Source organism: Lepidochelys kempii, chromosome 7, assembly GCF_965140285.1.
Source record: "Lepidochelys kempii isolate rLepKem1 chromosome 7, rLepKem1.hap1, whole genome shotgun sequence".
Taxonomy (NCBI): Eukaryota; Metazoa; Chordata; order Testudines; family Cheloniidae; genus Lepidochelys; species Lepidochelys kempii.
In genome coordinates, this window is record NC_136386.1 from 92,072,270 (window position 1) to 92,099,728 (window position 27,459).

General features: G+C 40.5%; 2 protein-coding genes across 5 annotated transcripts in view; one reads left to right on the plus strand and one right to left on the minus strand.

Moving 5' to 3' along the window:
• RPP30 (ribonuclease P/MRP subunit p30) overlaps positions 1-16,349 on the plus strand; it is a 30,653-nt gene extending 14,304 nt beyond the window's left edge. The window contains exons 6-11 of one of the 4 annotated variants that reach the window (XM_073353818.2): positions 379-468; positions 3,583-3,699; positions 6,456-6,485; positions 6,848-6,885; positions 8,191-8,270; positions 14,486-14,726. In XM_073353818.2, the coding sequence (XP_073209919.1) occupies positions 379-468; positions 3,583-3,699; positions 6,456-6,485; positions 6,848-6,885; positions 8,191-8,270; positions 14,486-14,592 (462 nt within the window). In that variant the 3' untranslated portion in view covers positions 14,593-14,726. The other 3 variants (XM_073353820.2, XM_073353821.2, XM_073353819.2) reach the window with 3 other exon arrangements.
• A 1,793-nt stretch (positions 16,350-18,142) lies between these two features.
• Positions 18,143-27,170, minus strand: ANKRD1 (ankyrin repeat domain 1). The gene is made up of 9 exons (XM_073354933.1): positions 27,089-27,170; positions 24,872-25,051; positions 22,805-22,942; positions 22,588-22,695; positions 21,735-21,833; positions 20,308-20,406; positions 20,044-20,142; positions 19,758-19,856; positions 18,143-18,394 (listed from the first exon to the last, which is right to left on the minus strand). Exons 1-9 carry the CDS (start codon positions 27,113-27,115, stop codon positions 18,284-18,286), a joined length of 960 nt encoding a protein of 319 aa, XP_073211034.1. The 5' UTR covers positions 27,116-27,170; the 3' UTR covers positions 18,143-18,283.
• Positions 27,171-27,459: the final 289 nt, after the last annotated feature.

Sequence of the window (27,459 nt, forward strand, 5' to 3'; positions counted from 1 at the left end):
AGTTTGTTTGATGAAAGGAGGCTCTGCTGTATTAGCAATGTGTCTGGTAGAGCTACTTTGCTAAACCCACTTTAAGGGGGTGCCTGACAGCCAACTGAGAGCAAAGCGATGATGCCCACTGCTAAGCTGTCTGTTTATTTCAATGGAAAAAGTGCTGTCCTAAACATGGCTAAGTGCTTTAAAAATAAATAAACCCAACACACCCACATGGCACTGTTGCAGTGTCTTGCTGGTATCCCCATGGAACAGCTCTTGGATTTAAAACATAGACTACACTGGAAATGCCTTTGACATATCTGTGATATAGCAAATGTCTGCATGTCTAATGCTGGTAACCCACTTAAAGGTGCCTTATCGGTTTGTGTTTTTGTGATGTAGGTCGCTTGCACAAATCTAGATGTGGATCTGATATGCATAAATGTAACAGAAAAGCTGCCATTCTACTTCCGAAGACCCCCTGTTAACATGGTAAATTTGCAACTAAATTATTTGCTGCTACTAAACTCAGTATTTAATATTAACACAACTGAGGTTTTTCACTGGAGTGGTTCTTTTCCTGCTTTTGTACTACAGGGTGGTTTTTCTTTGAAAATGTGTTCCCTCCTTACCTTTCTACACTATGACTATACTGAGGTCTCATCTGTGTAACGCAGTGCTTCACTAAATGAAATCAGTGCCAGCCGATGGAATTGCTGAATATTTGATACTGGGTAGAAGTTAGAGTAAAAACAAAGCGTCAGCCATTTATAAACTATCTTTTATAAATAAAATCCTGCCCACACAACTTAGTCTGGATTCTTAGGTCAGATTCTTTCCTTGAGTATGGACCAGTGTCAGCTCCTTGTCAGTGGCATGGGTGGGCATCCATGGGTAGATTTTAGTCCTTGTTGTTGAAAAATTTACAGCTAGAGCTGTCTGGAAACTTGAATTCCTGTTCCATGGGAATAACAAAAAAAATTGTTCTGATATGGAACAAAAAATGAAATTTCTAAATTTCTCACCGAACAGAAATTTCAGCATCTTGTTTGGGGGAAAAAAATCTGAAACAACATTTTTGTTTTGACCTCTCAAAATGTTTCTGAGGCTCCCAGAGCCCCAGCAGTTCTCCATGTGGGGAGCTGGACAGCTCAGGGACCCTGAGGGTATGTCTACACACCAATATAAACCTGGGCCCAAGCCTAACCTCCCCTTACGTCCACACATCAATTGTGTTAACCTAGGACTCAAACCTAGCACCCCAGGACCCTGCAGGACTGGAGGGTCCAAGCAGGGCCGGCTCTAGGCACCAGCAAAACAAGCAGGTGCTTGGGGCGGCATTCCGGCGCTGCCCACGCCGCCCCTAGAAATGGGCCCGCGCCGCCCCAGCTCCCCTCCACTCTGCCTCCGCCTGCTCCCCTGAGCACGCCGCCGCCGCTCCGCTTCTCCCCGCTCCCTCCCAGGCTTGCCACGTGCGAAACAGCTGTTTGGCGTAGCAAGCCTGGGAGGGAGGGAGGAGAAGCCAAGCAGCTGCGCGCTTGCGGGAGGCAGCGGTGGTGGAGCAGAGGCGAGCTGGAGCGGGGAGCGGTTCCTCTATCTCCTCTCCCCCCTGTTACTTCCTGTGCTCCTCCCCCACCCCCCGCTCACCTCCACTCCGCCTGCTCCCGTGAAAGTGCTGCCTCTCCCACGCCTGGGGGGGGGGGGAGAAGCGGAGCAGCGGCGTGTTCAGAGGATCAGGCAGAGCAGAGGTGAGCTGGGGGGGGTGGGGGGAGAGAGCCGCAGGAAGCAACATGGGGGGGGAAAAGTGGCACGCCAGGGGGAGGAGGCAGGGCCAGGGATTTGGGGAAGGGGTTGGGAAGGGATGGAGTTGGGGCGGGAGAGGCACAAAAAAAAAGCGGGGGCGGCCAAACATTTTTTTGCTTGGGGTGGCAAAAATCCTAAGAGCCAGCCCTGGGTCCAAGCCCAGGTTAAGCTGGGACCTAGGGTCAGAGCCCTATTGCTTTCCTGTATGCACGCAACTCCAGCTTGACTCAGATCCCAGAAGGCCTCTGAATGTATCCCAGAGTTCCCTGGGGCAGCTTCCTTAGTTCTCTCTATGCCAACAGTCTGTGTTGCACTCTGTTGCAAATGGAGCACACTGCACCAAGCCCTAGGGATGCACTTCACCACTCTGCAGACAGCAGCAGCCAGGCTGGTGGGAGTGTTTTTCCTCTGAAACCTACATTTTATGTCAAACTTCAAAACAGACAAAAAATAAATTAAAAAAACCAACCAAACAAAAATACCTTTGCTGTACATCCCATTTTAAAAATTCAGAATCACAATGTTTCCTTTCAATAGTTTGAAAGCCCTGAACGCTGATGTCGTAATTATCCTGAGAACAGGTGCCCATGGGCATTTTCCCACCAATGTGACTCAGCCTAGAGGTAGAGAGCCCAATTCTCAGATTAGAGGGTAGTCCAGTATAAAGCTTCCTCAAACTGCAGTCATTGTCCTGAGACAGCCACCAAAGGAGCTAGTTATGAAGTTTATGTACTTGTGGGCACCTGAGTTGCATCAATGGCACCACCCCAGTATGGAAACAGGGTGAGCAGTAGCGTTTTTCCACGGTGCATCACATTCGAAGGGCGAGAGCAGTGGTTCCCAAATTTTAACAACCTGTGAACCCCTTTCACTAAAATGTCAAGTCTCGCAAACCCCCTTCTAAAAATGAATATTTCCAGGGATTTTCTCCTTTACCTGAGTATAAATTATAAAAGCGGTGATCTTGGAACTATAAAATTTGTTTTTATGACATGCTCATTACACACTATTTATTATTAATTATTATTTATCATTATAGTATAGCACCTAGCATAATGAAGTCCTGGTCCATGGCTGGGGCTCCTAGGTACTACCACAATAGAAATAATAAATAACAAACTGTACTACAACCTACTGTCCTTCAAAAATTGTCAAATGGGGTGGGGAAGATTTAATTAACTTCGCTCTTCTCCCGGAATAACTTCTCTGTTAGTGAGTACTTGAGTACTGTGGTGATGGGTGCTAGGGAGAACCCTCAACTTTGGAAAGTGATACTCTTCAAAGCCAGCTATGAAGCTGCAGAAGGAGTGTTCTGACAATTTTTACAGTGCCTGTCTGTCCATGAAATGCTCTAATGATTAGCCAGGTCTTCAGACTTTCGAGCCATGATTGGCCTTCTGAAGAGAAGAAACTTCCCACTGTTCTCTTTCTTTCACGCTTTGAGACTTCCACACTTGCAGCTGATCAACTCTGATGTCTCTTATCTGAGCAGTCTTGGAAAGCCTATTACAGTCTGGCAAGTAGAGAGGAAGAGGCTTTTTCTTTTTTTTTTTTTTTTTTAAAATAAGCCTCAGTTACCTGACAGTCTTAAGTTCAAATGCATTTACATGGCGTACAGACACAATGTCTTTATTTTAACCCTTCAGACTACAGTGTGTTTCTATCAGAACAATTGCCGCATGTTAGTTTTGTATATAAAGCGGTAGAACTGAGAGAAGAAGTCATCAATAATAGGCACTAGTTGTAAGATTGTTATGTGACTCTGCTTTTGGTTTTTGATTATTTTCTTTCTTTCATGTGAAGGCAATAGATCGCGGCATTTACTTTGAACTTCTTTACACCCCTGCCATCAAAGACTCCACAATGAGAAGATACACAATTTCAAATGCTCTTAGTCTGATGCAGATCTGCAAAGGAAAGGTGAGTTCTCAAACCGAAATAAAATTAACTCAGTCAGTTGTTCAAATTCTTCTGGAGTTGCATCGGCTGAGCAGTTTCAAGGAAGTTTGATGCTGGAATTTCTGAACACGTGACTGAGCCTTTGCCTGCCAAAGAAAAGAAAAGAAAAAAGAGCATCATAATTACACTCATTCCATCTACACTGGAATAAAAAAAACCCATGGCACAGCTGTGTCTGGCTCAGGTCAGCTGACTCAGGCTCATGGGGCTTGGGCTGCAAGGCTGTGAAATTGCTGTGTAGATGTTCAGGCTCAGGCTAGAGCCCAGGCTCTCAGACCCTCCCTACCCATGGGGTCCCAGACCTCAGGCTCCAGCTTGAGCCTGAACGTCTACACAGCAATTTCACAGCCTCGTAGCCCGATCCCAAGTCAGTTGACCCAGGCCAGTTGCAGGTGTGTAATTGCTGTGTGGACGTACTCTTAGTTACAACCCTTTACCCACAGATGTGAAAAAAGCCAGAGTTACATCAGCTATGGGATGAGCTAAATAGTCTGTCTCTGTGTTTTGGAGTTGAACACACAAAACAAAACCCCTAACTCTTCCAAGGGCTGGATTTTTAAAAATTTTTTGACGGGGGTCGAAAAACACACCCCAATACTAATAGTACTAATTCAGCAATGGGCAGATCAAATCTTCAGTACATTTTGACCCCTATTAACAAGTATACTGGCTAAAAGCACTAGCTTGACGTCAGCCAGTGAAAACCCATTAATATAATCCACTGACTTACCACTGATAATACTGATTGCCCTCAATATCAGCATCTATGCATTCATAAGAAAGTGGTGGGGGGAGGAAGAATACCACACTCCTCTCCCATCTCCCTGGCTGGCTAACTCCCCTCTTTCCTTCACTAGGCTTCTATGGGACCCCTAGGCCATGGCAGAGGGTGAGTGTTTCGGGGGCTCACACATCCCAGTTCTTTGCATAGCTGCCACAGTTCCTTTAATGGTGAACCCCAAAGGACTCTTGCCTGTAATGACTTTAGATAAGGTGCTCATGGAAACCTACCTCTAAAGCATTAGCCTTAAAGATCTCTCATACCATTTTAAAGATGAAAATAGGGCTGTGGGATTCCTTCTCAAAGCCTGAGCTGTGAGGCCTCAGCACTCTTCCCACTCTGACATCATTGACACTTAAATACCACACGACTCCTGTTAGGGGGATATGGCCCATTTGCTGCTCTTCTACATGGCTTCACTTGCCCCTCCACTTTCCCAACACAAGGAGTGGAGCATGGATTTGAGGAGAGCAACTGCGTGTACAAGTAGGAGCTCCGATTACCTCAGAGGTATCTGTATTTCCATAGAACGACCTCACTGTCTCCATTATGCACAAGACTTCTTCAGGTGCTGAGCAGGAAAGGACGTGCAGACCCTTATGGCTCAGAGAGCACTGGAAGCCAGAAGCAGAAGTAACCCACAGAGGAACTTCCCCTCGCACATCAGGAGAGATCCCAGGAGATTTTTTTTTGCTTTGCAGGTCAGCTTTAAACCTGCTTAGTATGGATCTCAAGGGTGCTTTTGAGTTTCAGCGATGCTGACTGCGTCAGCTGGAAAAATTAAGCCTGCTGCTTTGAGCTGCAGCAGCCAATGCCTGTCTTCCAGGCTCTATGCAGGAGAACAGACAGCAGAGTCCAGGAGGTGGCAACATCATAACTCCCCTTAGCTGGAGGGAGGCCAGAGGAGAGTCCCTGCCCAGTGCTGAGGCATGCGGGCACAGGAGGCTGAGAAGAAAGATTCAGGAGGTGGTGCTACCTATCACATCTTCATGGAGAAAGGGAAGAAAGCAAGCTGCGATTCCTCCTCCTCTCTACTGAGGACTGGTGGGTAGGAGTCTGATACACTGCTATGCATGAAATGTGAGGCTCCACCAGGATTGACAGGCTACCCTGGTGGAATGCAACATATCAATAGGAGGGACATGGGGATATAAGACTTCAGATATAAGACTTTCTGCCCTGCTTCTGAAACTGAGGAATGAAGAATGTAGGATAGAGCTATTTCAGCCAGAAATCTGCCCTGTGGCAGCCAGCAGCATGGGCTCGTTCTATGTAATAGGAGTTTAGTGATGTTTTCACTTAATTGTTTTTACATACATGTAAGATTCTGTATTTAAAGTATTTTGTAAGATATGATACGGTATGATACGATAGTTTAACATATGTACAGGTGCCTAGATCTATAAGATGTGCTTTTTGTCATTTAGAAATTCACTACATACCTTTAACAATATGCATAAACATCTGTTTTTGTGCAAACCTTAAGTCACCAGGACTGTTTTTTGTGAATGCCCTGCATTGCCCCAGTATTACATCTGCAGTAACTGACCGGTTGCTCTGAAAAAAATCGACCATTTTAAAAGCATCGGCTTTAGAAAAGATTAGATGTTCCATAATTAAGGGTATTGGTAGCTGGAATTTTCTTTTCTTTTCTTTTCTTTTCTTTTTTTTTTTTTGGTATAGACTCTTGGCCCAGTAAGCTCTGCAACTTGCAAAGCTGGTAGATGGTTTTAGTTTATTATTTCTAAGGAGCCATGATCTATAATCTTCATGGATTTGCCTGTTCCAGAAAGCAGCAGATACTTTAGCTAGATAACAGAATTAACTCTTAACTTTAAATGATATTCATAGGAGTATTAGTGTTGGGTTTATGTTAATCTTCAATTTATTAATAACATTTATCTAAGATTAATGCTTGTTCTCCTTTATTCTCTAGAACATAATTATATCCAGTGCAGCTGAAAGGGTAAGTCAGTATTTTTTTAATGTAAATAAGTTTAATGTAAATAAATTTCTGCTAGAAATATAAGCATCAATATAATTACTCTTTTGAATTTTTATTTTGGTTTCTTGTGTATCATTTTATTGCATTTTCTTAATTCTGCTAGTGGAAGTGGGCACTTCCTGTTTTCCCTTGGTGATAGCAATTGTCTTGCTCTCATGTTAGCATCTTCAACAACTCGGGAAATTATTAAATTAATTATATGAAATTTAAATTAACAGTTAATGGCTGATAGTTTCTGTAAATAATCTTATTTTGCAAACTGTGACTCTCTAAAATAAATAGAGGGGGTGTGTAGATATTCTCACTTGTGTCTTCTGTTTTAGCCATTAGAACTTCGAGGTCCTTATGATGTGGCTAATCTGTATCCTTTCCCAAGTAAAATCTGATCTTTAAGAATAATGTAGGAAACTTGCAGTTGACTTTCAAATATTTTGGTATTGCAATAAAAATATTTCTATGCCTTTATCTCCCCCACCCTCCAGACCTTTTTAAAATTTGTGACTTACATAATTGTGACTTACATAGTGATTGTAACAGAACTCATGGCAGCAGGAAGGTTGTTTGAATTATTAATTTCAGAACCAAATTCATAGACTAAAATCTCTTCTGTATTTCTAAAGTATGTCTCCAGCTGCAGTGTTGAATAAAACAAAGTTTAAAAATAAAATAAAATAAAAATACCTTTCTGTGAAAAGATAGGGTGCAATCTATCTGTACTAGAACTCTTTCAACATAAGCATTGCAACTATAAAAAGACTGTTAAATAACTCTAATTTGCTTTGTCCTCAGTAGGAGTGTTTGGGTTCTTTTGTGATTAGGTAAACTATAATGCTTTTATAATACAGTGTCAGATCTGAGAAACAGATTTTGGCTTCACGCTTTAATACTAGAGAATGACAATACTGCAACTGGCAATAACAAAACAAAACAAAAAAAAGTAAAGTCTCCGCATTCTAGTTTGTCACTCTTGGAGAATATGGGTATGTGTACACCTGCTATATTTCATACCATGAGGCCAGTTGACGATTTCCTTCCTGAATCAGGATTCTGAATGGGTATGGGAGAGTGCCAAACTTGTTTTGTCTGATTAGAAAGTAGATCCAAGTTTCCTTTTCTTCCCAAATTAGGAGGATTCTCCCCCTCCTGCAAGACTTCAGAATCCTCTGTAGGATGGAAATTCCATTTTCTGGCCAACTCCTAGTCCCCTTCACAGTGCCCTACCAAACCACGTTTCAAACCAGGTTCGATGGAACAGCATATAAACATGGTTTCCTAACTTCATTGAAAGGCTAGTTTGGACAGGGACAAGTCTGGAGAAGAATACTCAACTGGACTGAAGATTCTGTCCTCAAAAGGGAATGGGTTCTTCAGCTTAGGGCCTGATTCAGCCTTGCTTAGGGCCTGATCCAACAGTAGAATCAATAGAATGTTGACAATGTAAGTACTTCCATTGGCTTCAGTAGGCATTGAATCAGATCCTCTATACTTTAAGTGCCATCCATATAATAGTACCACTCTTTGAGTAACTTTATGCAAGATGTCATTCTGACTTGCAGCTTTGATAGTTCCCAGTTACTTGTCAAGTGACCAAATCTACCCCAGGGGAAAGAACCTCTTAATCTGTTCACTCCTTTTTGTACACTAAGCTCCTTAACAAAGGTGACAGAGGTTTGTTGTTTGGCCTGTCTGAAAGTGACGCCAAGGCAGCTATTTCTACCAACTGCAGAGCAGTCCTCCTTCATGGAGGTGAGTAAATAGCACAACTATCTTCTGTTTCACATTAATTTACATAATTTTTTTTAGTAATGCAGCTCTGACACCTTATTTTCCAAATGGTGCTGGGCCCTCTCTTAAAGGAAGAGTCTTCTTGGAATTCTTCTTTCTCTAGGTGATGATCCACAGGTGCCTCTTCTCCATTCCATGTACTTTTCTCTCCCTCAGTGCAGTGGCCTTCCCCAAGGAGTAAGAGGAAATGAATGGGTCTTGCCAGTGGTGGTGATTGCCTTGGAATACTTATAATAGTACTTATGGGGCTCCTCTGGGAAAGCACAGATCATAGAATCAAACCGCACATCAGTCTATTACATTATGTAGCAAAATAGCATTTTGATTCATAAGGGCCAAATCCTGGACTGGCTGAGATCAGTGGGAACTTTGCCAATGACTTCAATAGGATCAAGATTTGGCCTTAAATGACAGCAGATTCTGTTGCATTCACACTCTTTATGCATGTCTGTAGATGCCCCTGTCTTCCCTTTGTGACTTTTCATTTTACATTGACTTTATTCATTGCTGCAGTATGCTGTGAGAGCACTTCATGAATGATGTGAAATCAAACTCAGTGTTCTCTCGTTGGTAAGAAATGATACTAGCAGAGGTGCAATGTTCTGAGGTATTAGAAGATTAGAACTTGTATCACTGTGCTTTCAGCATAGAAATCTATACAACTACTATAATTCTTATATGCTCATATATGTCATCATTGAACAACAGGCAGAAGGCAATTTGGCTCTTACCTACTACGGTGGAAATCAACAATCTTCCAGTTGTATTATGTGCTGCATTCACTGGCACATAGAGATGAATAAGACAACATGCCATATATCAATTTAAACATCCTAGTTTCCCAGTTAGCCACTTTACAGCGTGCCACTAATTCCTCTCCCCACTCCCTCCCTCCTCCCCCAATAAAAACTCTTATCACCTCTTAGCAACTCCTTGTTTTAATTTGTTTACTCTGGCTTGAATCTCTTTCACTGTAAGAGAGGTCTGCCATGTGTACCATAATAAGTGGTGTGAATGACTGGTCAGTTTTGACCATAGAAATAATTTAATACCAGAATTGAGTTGCTCTATGTAGAGAAGACACACTGGGTCTGGACCTGGAACTCTAACTACAAAACAGGTGGGACCTGAAACTGTTGTCAATGGCATGTTTGACTTCATGTAGAAGTCTGAGCCTATTCACTGTGAGCCTCTATCCTCTTGCCAATCTGCAGTGACAGTAGTAAATTGAAACTGCATTGCCCTGACACACAGTGTACTTGCTCACCCTTTACCGTGATGTTGAAAAAAGCTGATATTTTCTTTACCTGTCCAAAAAAAGTGCTTGCCCAGGATGAGTGAGCAGTTCTTTTGCAAGGTTATCTTAAGGTAGGTTTCCTGTCTGCTAGCAATACATGTATTGTACATGGAGTTTTTTTTTCTTCCCAACAACTAGACGAGTATCTTTCCAGTTAATGTTGGTGAAAATTGCATGTATGGCTTGGGGATACTAGAATACTTGACAAGTGGTGGTGTTAGGTGCCATTATAACTTCCCGTATCAGTTTTCATCCTTCTGTAAAGTAAAGTGTTTTTGAATAGATTGAAATGCTTTAGGTGCAGGTAGATAGAATGAAAATGCTGAAGAGGGTAACACTCAAGTCTGTGTTATGCCGTTGCTTTTTAATACTTCAAAAGTAAGATGCCCCCAAATCAGATTTAAAAAAAAAATGTTACTTATTGTGAAGGCCTGAACTGATCCTGATTTGAAGTTTGACAATGCATTACGATTTTTAAATGTCCACTTTTAAAATCTTGGGATGCAAAGGAATTTTAAAGAACAAGAAATTTTGTTCAGAAGTGCTGAGCTTTTTCAAATACTCTGGAGAAAAATGTTACATCTTCCAAAAGACAACATGTGTATCCATTCAGACACACTGCGGTTGGCCTTTCTGCAAGGCCTTTTCACATGGAATACAAATAAGATTTCAGGAGTGGAAAATAAAGCCTAAACTTTTATCTAGTTGCTTTTTATAGCTTGGTGAGTTTAAAACACTGTGGCTGTGTTGTGACTATTATTCTGCCTTCGACCTTAAGGGCTTGTAAATGAAACCACATTTCAAAACCCTCACAGCTAAATAAATGCTTTGTGCAGCACTTGGGTGGTAGCCTTGTTCTAAACCAATTAAACTACCCTAGACTCATAGATTCCAAGGCCAGAACATGCCATTGTGATCATTTAGTCTGACCTCTTTTATAATACAAAATAACTCCTAGAGGATATCTTGTAGAAAAATATCCAATCTTGATTTGAAAATTGTCAGTGACAGAGAATCCACCATGACCTTTAGTAAATTGTTTCAATGGTTATTTACTCTGTGTGAAAATTTTATGCCATATTTCCAGTCTAAAATTGGTCTAGCTTTATCTTCAAGCTATTGGATCATGTTATAACTTTCTTTGCTAGACCAAAGATCCCATTTTTTGGTCTGCTTGTAGGTACTTGCAGACTGTAATCAAGTCACCTCTGAACCTTCACTTTGTGAAGCTAAATAGATTGAGCTCCTGGAGTCTATCACCATAAGGCATGTTTTCTAATCCTTTAGTCATTCTCGTGGCTCTCCTCTGAATGTCTCCAATTTTTCAACATCCTTCTTAAATTGTGGGCATCAGAATACTAGAGAGAGTATTCCAGTGCCAAATACAGAGGTAAAATAATCTCTTTACTCCTACCCAAGGTTCCCCTGTTTAGAATTGAATTAGCCCCTTTGGCAACAAGGTCACACAGGGAGCTCATGTTCAGTTCATTACCAAACATGACCCCCAGATCTTTTTCAGCATTATTGCTTCCCGCAACAGTGTTCCCCGTTCTGTAAGAATGGCCTACATTTTGTTCCTAGATGTATACAGTTATGTTTTAGCTGTATTAAAACACACATTGTTTACTTGCACCCTGTTTAACAGGCGATCCGGATAGCTCTGTATTAGTGACCTGACCTCTTAATTATTTACCACTCCCCCAATTTGTGTGTCATCAGCAAACTTCATCAGTGGTGATTTAATGTTTTATTCATTGAATAAAATGTTGAATAGTATAGAGCCAAAAACATATCCCTGTGCGAACACACTAGGAACACACCCCTTTAGCTATGATTCCCCATTTACAGCTATATTTTGAAGCCTGTCAGTTAGCCAGTTTTTAATCCATTTAATGTGCGCCATGTTAATTTGATATTTTTCTAGCTTTTTAAATCAAAATGTTGTGCAGTACCAAATCAAATGACTTACAGAAGTCTAAGTATATTACATCAACACTGTTACCTTTATCAACCAAACTTGTAATCTTTTAAAATATCATCCTAAAAAAAGGTATCGTGTTAGTTTGACAGGACCTATTTTGCATAAAACTGTGATGATTTGCATTAATTACATTATCCTCTTTTAGTTGTTTATGAATTGAGTACTGTATCAGCTGCTCCATTATCAATTATCAATGTCAGTCTGACAGACCTATAATTACCCAGGTTACCCTGTTCACCCTTTTTACATGTTGGGGCAACATTAGCTTTCTTCCAGTCTTCTGGAACTTCTTCAGTGTTCCATGACTATTGAAAACCAACATTAAGAGGACAGTGAGCTCCTCAGCCAGCTTTTCTAAAATTTTGGATGCAAGTTATCTGGACCTGCTGATTTAAAAATGGTTAACTTTAGTAGATGCTGTTTAACATCCTCCTGAGATACTAGAGGAATGGAAAGTATGTTATCATATGATGACATTGTATCATCTGTTTATTTCGCCAAATACAGAACAGAAATATTTATTTAACACTTCTGCATTATTATTGATAATTCTACCACTTCCATCTACTAATGGATCAATACCATTGACAGAATTCTTTTTGTTCCTAATATATCTAACTTCCTTATTGTCCTTAACGCTGCTGGCCATGGCTTTTTCCTTGTGTCCCTTTGCTCCCTTATCAATTTTCTACAATTTCTAACTTCTATATATTCGTTACGGTCAACTTCAGTGTTCTTCCATTTATGTATTAGGTTTTTTTTGTAGCTGCCTTTGCTTTCCTTCAAAACCGTTTTTTAACCAATATGGCCTTCTTCCTTGATTGTGGATTTTTGGGCATCTAGTAAAATTAGCAGAATTAGCATAAGGATTATTTATGCCCTACTGCTGTAACTAGGTGCTAATTGATTAATGCAAAGCCACACTGCCACTACTTAAAAGTATTACAAGTCGGTGCAAAACTGTTTTTCTCTCTGTGGTATTAAGCTGAAACAAATCCACTTGATTTTGTATTTTAACTAATTGTCCAATTTATAAGATATTTTTAAGTGGGTTTGGCAGTTTTAGCTGCTTCTGTTATATCAAGAAGTCCTAAAGGCCTTTTTAGTCTTTCAGGATAATCTTTATTTTTCCTTGTTTGTTTTTTTAACTTCAGAAATATTGGGTATATCAAATTTGATGTTCCCTGGTTTTGCTGAGGCATCACTTGGGGACTGTTTGGGACGGGGGAAGAGGAAGGGGAGAGTCATGCAAGTGACTACTGTGAGATTGCACGCCTTAGCTGAAGGGAAGCAGGGTGTCAAATGTTTAACAGAAGCATCTTTTCTCTAAAATGTTCATTAGTCCATTGATTGTAGCCAAAGGAAAACAGAGTTTTAAACAGTCTGAACAAGTCCTTGTTCTGTTATAATTCAGCTTTGTCTCCTGACTCTTGTGAAGTCATAATATAATTAGTTCTCCCATTGCTGTAGTCTCCAGGCAAAACAAAGACCTGAATTTCTATCTTTTAATTTCTGCTTTAAAAAAGCACAAACCCTTTCCAGCCTTCTTCAGGGCACAAGCCCACTTTTCTCTCTCCCTTTTCAGGTCACCTTCAGGAGCTACTTCCTACCCTCAGTTACTATCTGTAGCCTCCTAAATCATGGGCTTACAAGGATCTGAAAGCCATATTTGCCCCTTGTCTATCTTATGGCAAGTATTCCTGTGTTCTCTACGTTCAGAATCTCAGGAATTGAGACTATAGAAAATACAATGTATAGATATTATCCTGCCTAATATTGGTGACCCGTTTTGGGTCTTATCTACGCAGATAACTATGTACCTTGTAACTGACCAGTGCAAGTCATTGCTTATTCCTATGCAGCACATCTGCACTTGGGGTTTGCACTGGAACAGCTGCACCAATAACCAACTTTAAACCATCCCCACCCTCCTGGTACACAAGACCTTCAGCTCTTTCCCTACTGATGGTGCCGGAAAGTTCAGTGTGCATGCTTTCTATGTCAAGTGAGTGAAGTGTGGAAACTGTGCTCTCCACAATAGTAGTTCCAGAACAAGTCCACTGAACTCCTCTGAGACATCACAGGAGGATCCCCAAGAAATAGAGGAATGGTAGGTAGTAAACTCACTTGCATGTATCAGGATGAGCAGATGAGCAGGCGTGGGGATTGAATTAGTGATCCCGCTTCCTTTTCCATTCCCTATGGCCTGTGGGGTCTTGTGATGCCAAAAGTCAAGATAATTATGCCTGAAGAAGAGGAGCTGGGTGTCTGGGGGACTCAGTGAATGTGAGTGGAATGCAATTTGCAATGGCCCTTGTGTGAAACATACAGGAATCTGTTCTCCAAAATCTGAGAATTTGGGGTTTTCCTTTGGGAAGGAGGAATCCAGCAGTCTCTGCAAAGCTGGATGAAATGACCTTGTTAGCATCTTGTTACCCAGTTCTGTGGTATAATTTAGGAGACTGAAATAATTAATCTTTTGAATATGCACTTGTTGTTCTTGGGTTTGAGCATCTTTGTGTCTGCTGCCTTTTTTAATGTGTTTGAGTGCTCTCATTTTAATGCTTCATCACTGTATGAAATGTACAGGCTGCTACTATGGAGAGCAAAGGGGACGCAATGCCACATGAAAAGAGGGAATTTGGGATTGGCAGAATGAGGCAATCTGGAGTTACCTCCCATATGAAATAGGCAACAGAATGCAAATTTGAGAAGTACTGCATTAGTAACATACAATTCAGATCCATTGCATTGTGCTGGCATTATCTGTGGGGGGGAGATGGAGAAGTACTTGTTAGGCACAAGTATGGAAACAGACTGAAATGAGCAGTTAACATATTCATATCACTTTTACTTGATCTGTTTTAAACTTTGGTTTTTTTCATTTTTAAATTCCAGAAACCAGAAAGACTGCGTTTGGGGTGGTGTACACGAAGAAAACCCCCCGAACATCAGAGGAGGAAGGTGTTCTCCCAGTCCGCAAGAAAGCCAAGACTGAAGTATGAGGATCAAACCCAACTTCTCAGCTTCCACAAAGTCCTTTCCTCCCATGCTACCCACCCACAATTCTTTGATGCATTATTTTAATTTGTTCCGCTAAGAATATTTTATTAAAAAAAAAATGTTTGTGCAAGAATAAGGTTATTGAAATCTGTAACATTTCACCCCAGCAGAATGATCTTACTGCTGATGGCAAAAGGATAATGTAGGACTGGTTTGCCGCTGCAGGCCAATGGGGGCTGTGGGAAGCAGCGTGGGCCAAGGGATGTGCTGGCTGTTACAGCGTGAATTTTACAGCTACATACATCTTTCTATACGTTGACATGATTTTACAATTAGCCCTTCTAAAACGTGATCACCACTTCTTCTCTTCATCAAAGTTTAGAAAGCTTCCAGATATTTTACCTTGCCATTGCAAGCCAGTACCCACAATCCCCCCACTGGCATAAGAAAAATAGTTGCGTGGTGCAGAATAGCATTGTCTAATTTTGTTTCATTATGATAGTCTGCTGAAAGGGAGATTCTGGCATCTTTGAATTACAAAGAAATCCCTTGTCAGTTACTTGTATTACAATAGCTCCTACTGGCTTGAGCCCATTATATTAGACATGATACAAAGATATAACTAAAAGACAGTCCCTGCCCAGAAGATCTTAAAATCGAAATATAATACGAGACAACGGCTAATTATAGCAGACACACAAGAAGAGCCTAAGGTAACAGTGAGATGAGTGTGATCAATGCGATAAGCAGAGGTCACAACATGCCAGCTGCTTAACCTCTGTCGCAGTAACCTTAGAGAAATAAAACTTGCATTAGGGTCTATGTTCTCCAGCAAGAGCATCTATTCTGTTACCAGTTCCTACCTCAATGTGTGTAATCCAGCTGCCTGCAGATTATAATCAACTCCCTCCTGGAAAATGTTTTTAGGGCTCTTCCAAGTCTTGATTAAGGCTTTTCTTTTGATGGTGAACTATATGAAAGAGGGGTAAGAGACTGCAATGGACCGGCTGTGTGTCAAACTATGACTATTTCAGCCCTTTGGCCACCGCTGGAAGCAAGCTGAGAAATGCTAATTATAGCTTGTAACATGCTGCAGGGGTCCTTTTGCAGTAGATTTACAGAAGGTAAAACTCAACAATTGGACTAAGCACCATGGATGGATTTTTGCTTTAAAATACACGAACACTTTTAGAAATGGAGTGTGTTAGTCACAAGAAGCTTTTGAGTTTACAATGCAATTTTTGCCCTTGATGCCGTTGACTTTCTTTGACTTTGTGCTTGACCTGTGTCCTGTTGTTGTCAGTCACTGGGTATCATTACATTAGTTTGTCCTTTAATGAATCATAAACAAGATCCTGATATACTGGCTGAAACAAAAGAGGAAACTAAATCCAGCTGACTACTAACTATGAGAGTGGCACTGCCTTCTCTTGCCATGGCCAGAGAGGTACTTGCTTTGAGCAAGAGAGTAATTGCTTGTTGAATGATGCATAGAGAGAGGTTTGTGAACATGGAACAAGCAGCATGGTAATCTGGTTTACTATTTGTTTAACATCAGTTCCATGCTGGAGATAACCTTGCTAACAGCCTATACTATTTGTTCTTTATCTCCTCCCTCCCAAGCACTGTTAAAATAGTAGGGGAGACAACATTTAATTTAAATTTAATTTTGTTTTTCTGTCACACTAGCCTCTGAGGCCTGGACTGTATAAATATTTCTCAAGTATAAATGTGGACAAAATAAAAAGAGCCTATTTCATGTCCTTTTTCCAGCAAGTTCCATTCTCGGCTCTCATGGACACTGAGCTGGTCTAGTGCACAGAAAAGCAGCATAGCTGCAGTATGTGGGTGGTGGGCAGTGACAGGGATCTACTATGACTCAACAAAGAGGAGCCTATTAGTGAGTCCCAGCATTTACAAAGATTTTTGTAAGTACTTGCATATAGTGGGCTGGATTAATTAGGGGGCACTTTGGAAAACACTTGTCCGAGAAGAGGATGATCTGTTTCATTCATCATCAAGATAGGTGGCTGCTAATAGAATTCTCTAGGTATTGATGCTTTGTGGGTAGATCACAGCTGTGTTCTTTTGTTGTCATATTTGGTTATAATCGCACTCCTATGCAAAGCCACACTTTTGTAATACAGTATTCACACATACTGCCAAAGTCTAAATATAATTAACTGTTTTTAAATGACTGTCCTACCCCATCATTTGCAGCAATGTATCACAAGGACTTGATTCAGTTTCTTTCTAATGTTTGCGGACTCAAGTGTGACTGAACTGGGGGAGGGAGGAATACACAATGGGGCAGTAGTAGTTCTCTCATTTGGGTGGCTGCGGCACTGGTGTGGTTTTAATTAAATGCAGTGTAAAAGTCCACTGTAACATTAAAAGATCTAGAACTCCCACCTGGTGCATCCACAGGGATTAGATTAAGGGAGTGCGGGGGAGAATATAGTTTTGCTTTCTCTACTAAAAGCAAAGAGAGAGCTGCTCTTCCTCTCCCAACATGGGCAAGTACAGCTCCCCCACTTCCTTGGCTGGTGCTGTTCAAGCTTCCCATCCTGTCTGGCTCTGCTTTAGCTACTGCTTAGCTGAGGAGCTGATGCCTATTCAAACTCAAATCAAAACTGAATTTTTAACTTTGGTATTGACCACTATCTGTCTAACCTTAAAAAAAAAAAAAAAAACCACATACAAATGAAGCTAAAAAGGCATTTAATAATGAAAACACAGTACTTCAGAGCTGGTAGCTCCAGGTAGCTGAGTAATTTTTGAAAGAAACTACACCTAATCATTTAGCTAACAAAGGGAAAGCAGTGGACTGTCTGGCAGCATCATGGTGCTCCCTCCACACAATTTCACCTGGCAAAATACACTCGGAAATAAAAAGAGCCACCCAGTTTATTTTAAATAAAGATAAATACAAAATGTACATAAAAAGCAGTACACATTTACAAATATACATCTGTCTTTCCTTAAATCAGCATTTACCAGCTTGTCAGAGGTGCATGCTCCTTCACGATTGTCCTCTTACCTTCAGAACATTGTTTGACCCAGCAACCGAACAATTACTTAATGTTTGACTTGGCCTTCTTTATTAATGGCTAAACAACACAAGTCCAATTACTGACCTGTTCCTTTAATTCCACTTGGCATCTTAGTAAACCTTCCATGGCTTTCTACTGTCTTCCACATATTGCCACTCATTTTTACCAGCTTACTCTAATACTGAGAGTTAACAGAGACAGGGCAACAATGACATGTTAGCTAATTAGGTCTATAGAAAGGCTTGACAGGAGTACACTTGGACTGCTGACTAAGATAAGGGTGGGAGGGGTGTTAATATTGCCGACTGATTCAGGTTACCACAGTAGTAACTCTAGCTTTCTGTATAAAAACAACGGTAACATGACTTGTTGACAAAGATCAACAATGATAATCATTTGAACTAACAAAATAAATAGAGCAACTTTTAATCAATGGAATTTTAACACACATGGTTTTTAAATATTTCTGAATCTTTGTTCTAGAGTATTCCAACAAAGGCAGCTACAAATAATCTGCTAGGCTACACTTTTTTCTTCAGTAAAAATAGCATGTTCAGTGCAATTTTTCTTGAGGTTGGTTGGTGCCTTTAAACTGTTGAAGAGAAGACTACTTTTCTCCAGGCAAGTAATTTTTCTCTCTTCAGAATGTGTTTATATGGGAGTTCTTGTGGGAGTTCTTTTTAAGGCTGTTGAATATCTCTTTGGTGCCATTCTGCCACTGAAGAACAAGATCCATAGGGGTTTTCTTTTCCTATTCAAAAAAGAGTGAGGGGAACCAGGTTTAATTTCAATTGGTAAACTTACGTAAATTAATGTCCCTGTTCTCTTCTAGTTCTGTGTGTCAGACACATATGTCTAATGTATGGTCTTTCTATATTTGATGACACCTAAGTTCTGACAAACTCATCACCATGGTATTCACTGCCCTGCTCTATAGAAGTATTCCTGCTCCTTTCAAAGTTAGCGGCTAACAAATATCCACTAATTTCAGTGGTTGCAGGAGCAGACGCTGTTAGTAAACGTCCTGATCAATAATAAAGCACACTTTAAATTTAATCTGTTAAAATATCTAACTTTTCAGTTACACAAAGTTTATTTTGTTTTAGCTTAAATTAATCAGGAATTTGGTTAGCTAAACCATAAATCACTCAAACTGAAATAAGTGGGGGTTGCAACAGTTTAACTAAACAGCTTTTAAAAAAAAAAAATCACACTTTAAGCTAAACAGGTACAACTTGTTGTAGACAAGGCCTAAGCGAGCAGATTTTTGGCTTTCAGCACTTATTGTCCATTCATCATTCTTCATACATATGCTGATGAATATGGTCATTAGTGACTGTGTTACAGAGGGACTAAATAGAGTGGACTGAGGAAGTTGCCTGGCAGTCTTAGCAAAGTGCAGTCCCTGGGCAGCAAGGCAGATAACAATTTGGGAAAAATCCAAGTGCAAAAATTGGTGATTGATGGCAATAGAGGTCACTTTCCAGCCTGCCATGGCTTTGGGAAAAACATTTCCTGATTTTGTGAGCAGGGATGAGTATTTTAACAACTGGTTACAGACATTTTCCTGTTACTCCATAGCTGCTACTGTCAGAATTACCAAATGCAAAAGGTCAGTTTTTGGGCTTCCGAAATTAATCTTTAAAAGTTCTGCTTAGCCAGAGTTCTCCCTGATTGATTTATAGGTCCAGCTGGTCAGGTTACTAATGAACTATTCATCCAGACACAGCCAAGACCAGCCATCAGCTGACTTTCTTTTTAAGGGGTTAAGAGTTAACTTCAGTTTGTGATGTTTAAAATATTACGAACATACAGTGAAAGTGCAACAGGTTGTAAGAAAGAATCGCTACAAAATAATAATAATTCTGCATTTTTTTTTAAGATAGGTCACTTGGGTAGATTTAAGGTGGGGTACAATTTTAAATCAGAGTTGGATAAAAAAATTGATTTTTTTAAAAAATGTACTGAAAATTTTTCATAAAACAGACCATTTTTCAATACGTTCTACTTTAATCTTAAATAAGAGGTCAGACTAGATCATCCTAATGGTTCTTTCTAGCCTGCAGATCTATTAAACTATTCTGATGGGAAGATTCTGTACTAATCTTACTTACACAGTTCCTTATATGTAGATTTGCTCCATACGTAATCAGGAGTCTAATCATTTTATAACGATTCAGCCTCACTGCATCATGAAGTGGTGTATCTCCTTCCTAAAACAAACAAAACAAGATTGATTGCTGGCTTAGATTCTGCTGTGCTCACCCATCTTTCAAGACTGAACAAAGGACACAGTCATTTTACAATCAGGTGGAATTATAAAGGCATATTGTCAGCTCAGTGCTAGATTGTAATTGAGAGTTAGCCTCTATGTTAAGTAAATTTATATATTTTACTTACTCTGTCTTTGGCATTGAGCTCTGCTTCACAGGCAATGAGGTGCTCAGCACATTCATACTGACCCGTCCTCACAGCTACGTGCAAAGGTGTACTGAGCAACTAGTCAACGGGAGGGAGAAAACAATCAGAGGGAGCAGGAAAATCATCAACAAAAAATAATCAAATCTGATTTAGAGCCAGTACATGATGAACAGCTGCCAAAATAATGAACTGAGGATCGATCCATTTTTCACATCCAGCTTAAAAAGCCATATAAGAACATACCTTGTCTCTGGCGTTTCTGTTTATTCCTTTGTTGAGCAGGAATTTCAGAACTTCCAGGCTTCCCCCACGACATGCCCAGTGAAGAGCAGTAGATTCAAGCTACAACCATAAAATAATTGAACCAAAACCCAACAAATTAAACAATTGTGATAAAACCAATATTTATTCATTTAAAAATTTTTAATTCAGTCTGACCTAAATCAAATTACTGCAAGTCAGCGACCACTGAGCTGTAGCTATTAGCAGCTTTTTCTTATTTGGCCCGACTGTCTCAAGCCCTGCTGATTTGTCATCCTTCACAATCATTGCATGTTGTACTTAAAGGCAGTAGGATCTGGCAACACTGCAATAGTAGAGGGTGTCTGGGCCCGGCTATGGGTTACCTGATGATTATAACATGCCTTAAATTAAACCTGTACTAAGTGCAGATTTATTTTTCTACACAGTAATTTAAAACAAGAGGTCCAAAATTTTCAAACCTGGCTGCCTATATGGAGGCCCTCCCTAATTTTGAATGATCTGCCCTTTCAAAAGTGTCCAGCACCCACAAATCTCAGTGAACTCAACGGGAGCAGTGAGTGATCAGCACTTTTAAAAATCAGGCTACTTATATTTGGGTGCCTGCTATGGGTTTAGAAACCTAACTCTGGGCAGCCAAGTCTGGTGTTCAGTTTTTGATGTCTAGCATTTTTTTTTTTTTTACTCTGTTTTGTTGCCTTTTGGACTCCAAAACATAAGAAAAACAAAGCTCAGTGTAAAGAACCATTATCTTTTCCAAGCTCTTCTGCAGATGGGGAGGGGTCCCTCTCACCATCTACTCCCCAGGTTTCCTCCTGCCTCTTGGGAATCCTTCTTGTTCCTTCATCCCTTCTACAACTCCCACCTCCAGTCACTGGAAGGTTAAGTGAGGCTTCTCTGTTCCCTGCAAATAGTCGGGAGGGGAGAAGCAGCAGCAAATGCTGTTGCTACTCAACCTCACTTAGGGACAGCATTCCAGAAGAGCAGTGTCCTCTCTTCTGCTCCGGGCTAAAATCCCAGCCCAGGCATTGGGGTTGTATTGCAGTGCACCTGCGATCAGTTGATGAGGCTGTTTCATCTCTACCACTTTGTAGAGGTGACAGGCCTTGAGTAGTGTCCTGATCCCAGGTTTGCTACTCTTTTGGGCTTTTGTCAGGCTCTGTTGTGAATAAGCAACAGAAGATATGCTGGGCAGTCTGTTTCTCATCCTCACATCTTTCAGCAGCCGATTTGGGGAGGGTGCAGGAGGAGGGGCAGACACCCTTCCCTTATATTTCCTTCTCAATAGTCCTGTTTTTGGGGTACACTCTGAAAAGCTGCTCTAATTGCTTTGTGACGGACCCTGTAATTCTGACGTCTCTTGTATGGGTCAGTGGGTTTTGCAAAGAAACTTAAACAGATGTATATACCATGTCTTGGAACTCAAGTTGGGCTCCAGCTTCCACTAACTTTTCCACCACTGTCAGATGTCCTTCTGAGCATGCCCTGTGCAATGCAGTGCGTTGGTACTGTCAATTAAAACAGGGATAAGTCAAATACTGTACATGGCACAGGGATTTGTGAAATCCTTTTCCTTCTCGTACCCTGGGATGATAGCAAACACACATTTTATGCTGATTCATTTCTGAGTGCGTATGCTTTTGAGACCTTAAATCTACTAAATTTTAATAGCAACCTCCTAGATGACAGCTGCCTACCCAGCACATTTTAGAGGGCATGAGTAATGTCTGCAATGTGGCATTCAAATTAAAAACCTTCTGAACCTCTTGAATTCCCACATCCATATCATACTATGTTACAAATGCACTTTAAAGCAGGGTATAGTGTAAGGAATCAGACAGTTCCTTCCTAGCTTGGAATGTGTTAGAGTCAGATATCCAAACAAAGCTGTGCTTTTTAAGAATGAAAGAATCCTGTTTTGGTAACTGTGCAGAAAGCCTTCTGTATTATAGCTCATTGTCGTGGAATCCTGCAGCATTGAAAGGCCTTTTGCCAAAGGAAATCAGGGTTTCCTGATTGCCAGCACGTTTCCAATAAATATACAGACTTTCCTAGGTAAAATACACTTGTTCGTTCCCAGGGGTGCCTTTAAAGCAAGAAAACGTAGTAAGTTGTAGTTTCCTGTAGTTAACTCTCTTTCCTTTATGCTGCAAAAGGATAAGAGAAGCTACAAAATGTAACGGAAATTGGAATTTTGCCTAACTACACCCCGTGATCTCTTTTGCTGCTATCTTTCTGAAGTAATAAGAATAAAAGTTGTACCTTATCACAAGCATCTGGATCCCCTTTGTCTGACAGGTATCTTTCAATTACTGGCAATTTATTCTCCAGTGCAGCTTTTAAAAATGTAGGTACGTCCACTGGTTCTGACTGATGGAGACAAATTTACAGAATATAAGCGTGTGTTACAGCTGTACACTGCTCCAGAAATTCCATAAGTCTTTCATAAAAGAATGCACTTTCTAACAATGGAACTTACAGTAACTTCTGGTTCAGGTTCCTTTAAAACAGGCACCTTCAATTTTGTGCATTTTTTCCTTTTCTTCAGCTGAATAATTTTTTCAAGATCTTGCAAGTTTTCAAGTTTTGGTCTCTCCTCTAGCTTTTTCTTCTTGAGCTGAATGAAACAAGCAAATGATAAGACTGAGTCCAGAGGGAATGCAAAACTCCTTTCCTTTCAGCACGGCAATGCAGTTTACACTGTCAATCAAATAAATTCAAATGGAAATAAGATGCCGCTGTTTAACTACATGGGATAATTAACCACTGGAATAGTAACTAAAGGATGTGGTTAATACCCCATCACTTGTAGCCTTTAAGTTAATTTGAATCTCTTTCTAAAAGTTATGCCCTTTCAATAGAGCCCTGCGCAAATACAAAATTTCTATCCACATCCAATCCAGGAGTACAGTCCTCAAATATAAAGTGGATACCCTCTGATTTGCAGGGCTCTAGATATATAATTTGGATCCATATCCATCCACGATTTGCGGATATACACAGATTTGCAGGGCTCTACCTTTCAACCACAACTTGTGGTAGATGCAGTAATCACTGGGTGACATACTACAGCTTGTGAAATATAAGTCAGACAGATGATCATAATGGTCCCTTCTGACCGTAAATGTATGAAACCTGTGAATTGTGATGATTGTACTGATACTATGGATAGCAAAAGGAAAATACACCTTTAAATAAATGCAGGGTTCATACTGACCTGTAGTTTCATTCAGTATTGTTACACCGCAGTAATCTACTAAAAAGCTCACTGCTGTCCTCAAAAAGAGGCACCAGTAAATGCTTAAGGCCTAATTCAGATCTGGTGTAAAAAGGTGCAGCAGAAGTCACTATAGTTATACCTGCTTACAAGTATGAAATTGGCCCCTACTGACTAAAAAACTAACTGATAAAGAGCCAGATTCTACCATTCTTACCCATATTGTGTAGTCCTCTGGACTTCAGTAGGATTACTCAACAGGGCTGCAAGCTAGCAGGTGAGCCAGCCCTCTGATCATTTAGGCATCAGCCAGCTGCCTTAAGAAGTCTGATTGGGGAGGTATAAGCTAATTATCTGATCAGGTTGGAGGCTGGATAATCCAATTATATCCCTCTGTTGATAGAGTAAGGTTGCAGGAAGGTAGTACAGGGGCTACAGAAGGAGTAAGCAGGACTATCTGAATGTAGTGCTCTCAAGAAAGGGTGATCTCTATACTTCCCAGGCCCTGCAGGAAAGGGTAAAGGAGGGATGCACTGTATGTAATTTTGTTGTATGGGAATGTAAATCAATCATGCGAAGTTGCTACTTGGTGGAGAGTCTGAGCGGTTTCTGGGGCATCTGAGGGTGGGACCAGAGCATGCCCTGTTACAGTGCAATGTGAGGAGAGTAAAGGGGCTAGAATCTGGCCCTAAATAACTAAAAATGTAAAATGACTTGGTGCACAGACACTTCATGTCTATTTTAAGGGGAATTTTAATCAAGTAGCTTCACCTTCTCCTGTTTTGGATGTGCTCTGCAATGAGGGCCTCATCCAAAGCCACTGGCTTTCTGGCTAGTAAGCACATCGCAGGGTGTCCTGGAAAGGAAGGCCCTTAGTAACAGGAGATTAAAGTACAGAACTTTGCTATTAACACTTGGCAAGGGAATGGTATAAGTGAGCCAGTTTGGGGAATAAGGGCTGTCTAGCTGATGGTGACAATGGTTATGTTTATGAATGGGAGAGCTTTTCCCATATATGCTACTCCTTAACATACTCTACAGCTGGCAGCAGGTACCTTCTGGACAGAAAAGATTCCTAGTTCTTCAGTTAGAAATTACAAATGAAGAGAGCTTTAGAAACAGCTTGACAGCATTACTGGCCTGATGCAAAGTCAACTGAAGACCATGGGATCCTTTCCTTTCTCACTGGGAAGTGAGCTGCAAAGGTTTTTACTTCTTATGCTCATCATAAAATTATTTTAGTTAGAACAAAATCATGTGGCATTTTAGGGCTACACCAGTACAGCAGCCACATGATGATAAAAATGAACACAAAATCAAAGCGCTTACCTCTGCCTGTTGCTTTTTCTCCTTTTCATAGGTCAGGTTTCCTCGGGTCAGGGAGTGCTTAGGGAGTGTTTTAAGGTCCTCTTGTTTCTCTAATCTTACAGCAGTTTCGTACTCTCCATTTTTGAAGTCCTCTGGGAGGAAATCTACAGTCTCTTTACTGTCACTCTTCTTCCCTGTCACCTGTAAAAGGGAACACAATGTTTTGTGATTGCAGCACCATGTCTTAAGCACCCACCTACTGGGAACACTTAGTAGCTAGGAGCCAATTGCAGTGGTTAAAAAAAACCTATGTGTAAGTGTTCTATCTGTCCCTAGACTGTGTGTGTGTGACAGTCGGAACCCAGTGCTTACTCACACTCTGCAACAGGATTGGCTTTATGACAATGGTTGCTGCAATTTCATTAATGGCTTGATCCAACATCTATAGAAGTCAATGAAGAAACTCCCATTGATGTCAGTGGATGTTGGATCAGGCCCTGTAGCAGTTAGCATGGATTATGAAGTTCTGAATCCCCTTTCTGACTGGCTGGGCCTTGGTTGCTGCTCTGAGAACAGTAGTACTACTGCAGCAAGTGTCCGACGACAAAGCCAACATCTCTTTCTGTTTTCCCATTAATTTCTATCCTGTGTAACGTTCATCAGAGTCATAGAAGCTCAAGGTGGAAAGACACATTAAAGCAACCTGATCAACTTCCTATCAATGCAAAATCATTCCTTATTACTTATAAGCACAGTCTGCATGCTGCAGACATAGCTGAAGATATGCTAGTGTCCAGGAGCTTGCCATCTAATTCAGACACATACAATAGAGTTAAAACAGGTGTGATACATAGGCTAAGAGCCTGCTCCTCACCCAGTGAAGTTAATGGTAAAGTTCCCATTGACTTCAATGTTGCTGGATAATGGTAGCTTTAGGTAGTCTATACACACCAGGTGTTGTTGCTATGTCACAATACAAATGAGAACAGTCCTTGAAATTGTTTCCTATGATTGATAAAGTACTTTCAAAGTGTGTATGTTAACCTTTCTGTTTGGGATTTATTTTGCTAAAAGCATATGATCTGGAATGGTTTTGCAATCAAAAACTGTCACACAATTTGGTTTGTTGGAGAATTTAGCAGTGCAGAAATTGGAGGGACTTTGCCAAAGAATTTAACTCCAGTATTTACTAACTATGCTGTACAGCAATTCTATGTTAAAGTATTCTTCTGGGAGGAAAAGGAGTTTCCTAACAACATTCCAGTGTTCCTCTACATTTGTCCTGTTTGCTCAGTTTATTGGTCAAATCAAGTTTATGTTAGGCTGAACACTACAAATTATCTTTCAAAAAGCTCCTTAAACCATGAAAAACAGTTTATAGGAATTTTTGTTAGTGATTCTCAATATTACATTAAAAGTACAAAGGAAACAGTCTTGCTTATATAATCTACACCAGTGACTCTCAACCTTTCCAGACTACTGTACCCCATTCGTGAGTCTGATTTGTCTTGCATGCAAGTTACACCTCACTTAAAAACTACTTGCTTACAAAATCAGACATAAAAATATAAGTGTCACAGCACACTTACTGAAAAATTGCTTATTTTCTCATTTTTACCAAATAATTATCAAATAAATCAATTGGAATATAAATATTGTCCTTACACTTCAGTGTATAGTATATTGAGTACTATAAACAGGTCATTGTCTGTATGAAATTTTAGTTTGTACTGATTTCGCTAGTGCTTTTTATGTAGCTTGTTGTAAAACTAGGCAAATATCTAGATGAGTTGATGTACCCCTGGAAGACCTCAGCCTACCCCAAGCGGTACATGTACCCCTGGTTGAGAACTAACTAACATCTAGACCTTTTTCTCCTTTTACTGAGTGCACCTTTTAAATGTTTGTGATTTGCATACAAATGCAGCAACTAAGCTTAAAAACAAAGTAAAAAGTATACAACAAATGCCAGGCTACACCATTTCTTCTGGTGAGTCATCTTCCAATACAAAACCCAGTCAACTACTTTGTTACATTACATGGTGAACTCAACACTCAAGGAATAATTAAAACAAGCTCCTCCAAGCATAATGTGATATAATAGGTATAATTATGTACCAGAATATCACAGTGATAGTTGTCCTTTAAGTACCTGTAATAATAAAGACTCCCACTGATTAGTTACAAGAAAAATCCTGAAATAACAATAATTGTGAATGAAAAGTAGCTTATACCTACCAGCTCCTCTACTTTCAGCATCATCATGTTTGCCAATGGTTGTAGGTTGTATTCCTTTATGATTGAAATCCGCTAGTGCTCAGGTCAGCTCTGCTGAGACTCACCACGATAGCTTAGCTTATATATCTTTGGGAGAACTTAGACTGAGTGAGATAATCTTCCAACCTGGGAATCTAAGTACATGCCTAATGCTGCCAGCTCAGAGGTAGGTACAGTCTCATTCCACATGTGTTAACTAGCCAGACCTAGTGTCGGGGTCAGGATAGGGTGGGGGTGTTCTGTGGCAGAGGGTTAGGCTTACAGTCTAACCACACTGAATATGTGACTCATTATGCAACATGAGCTCATCATTCCATTGGCAATGACTAAAT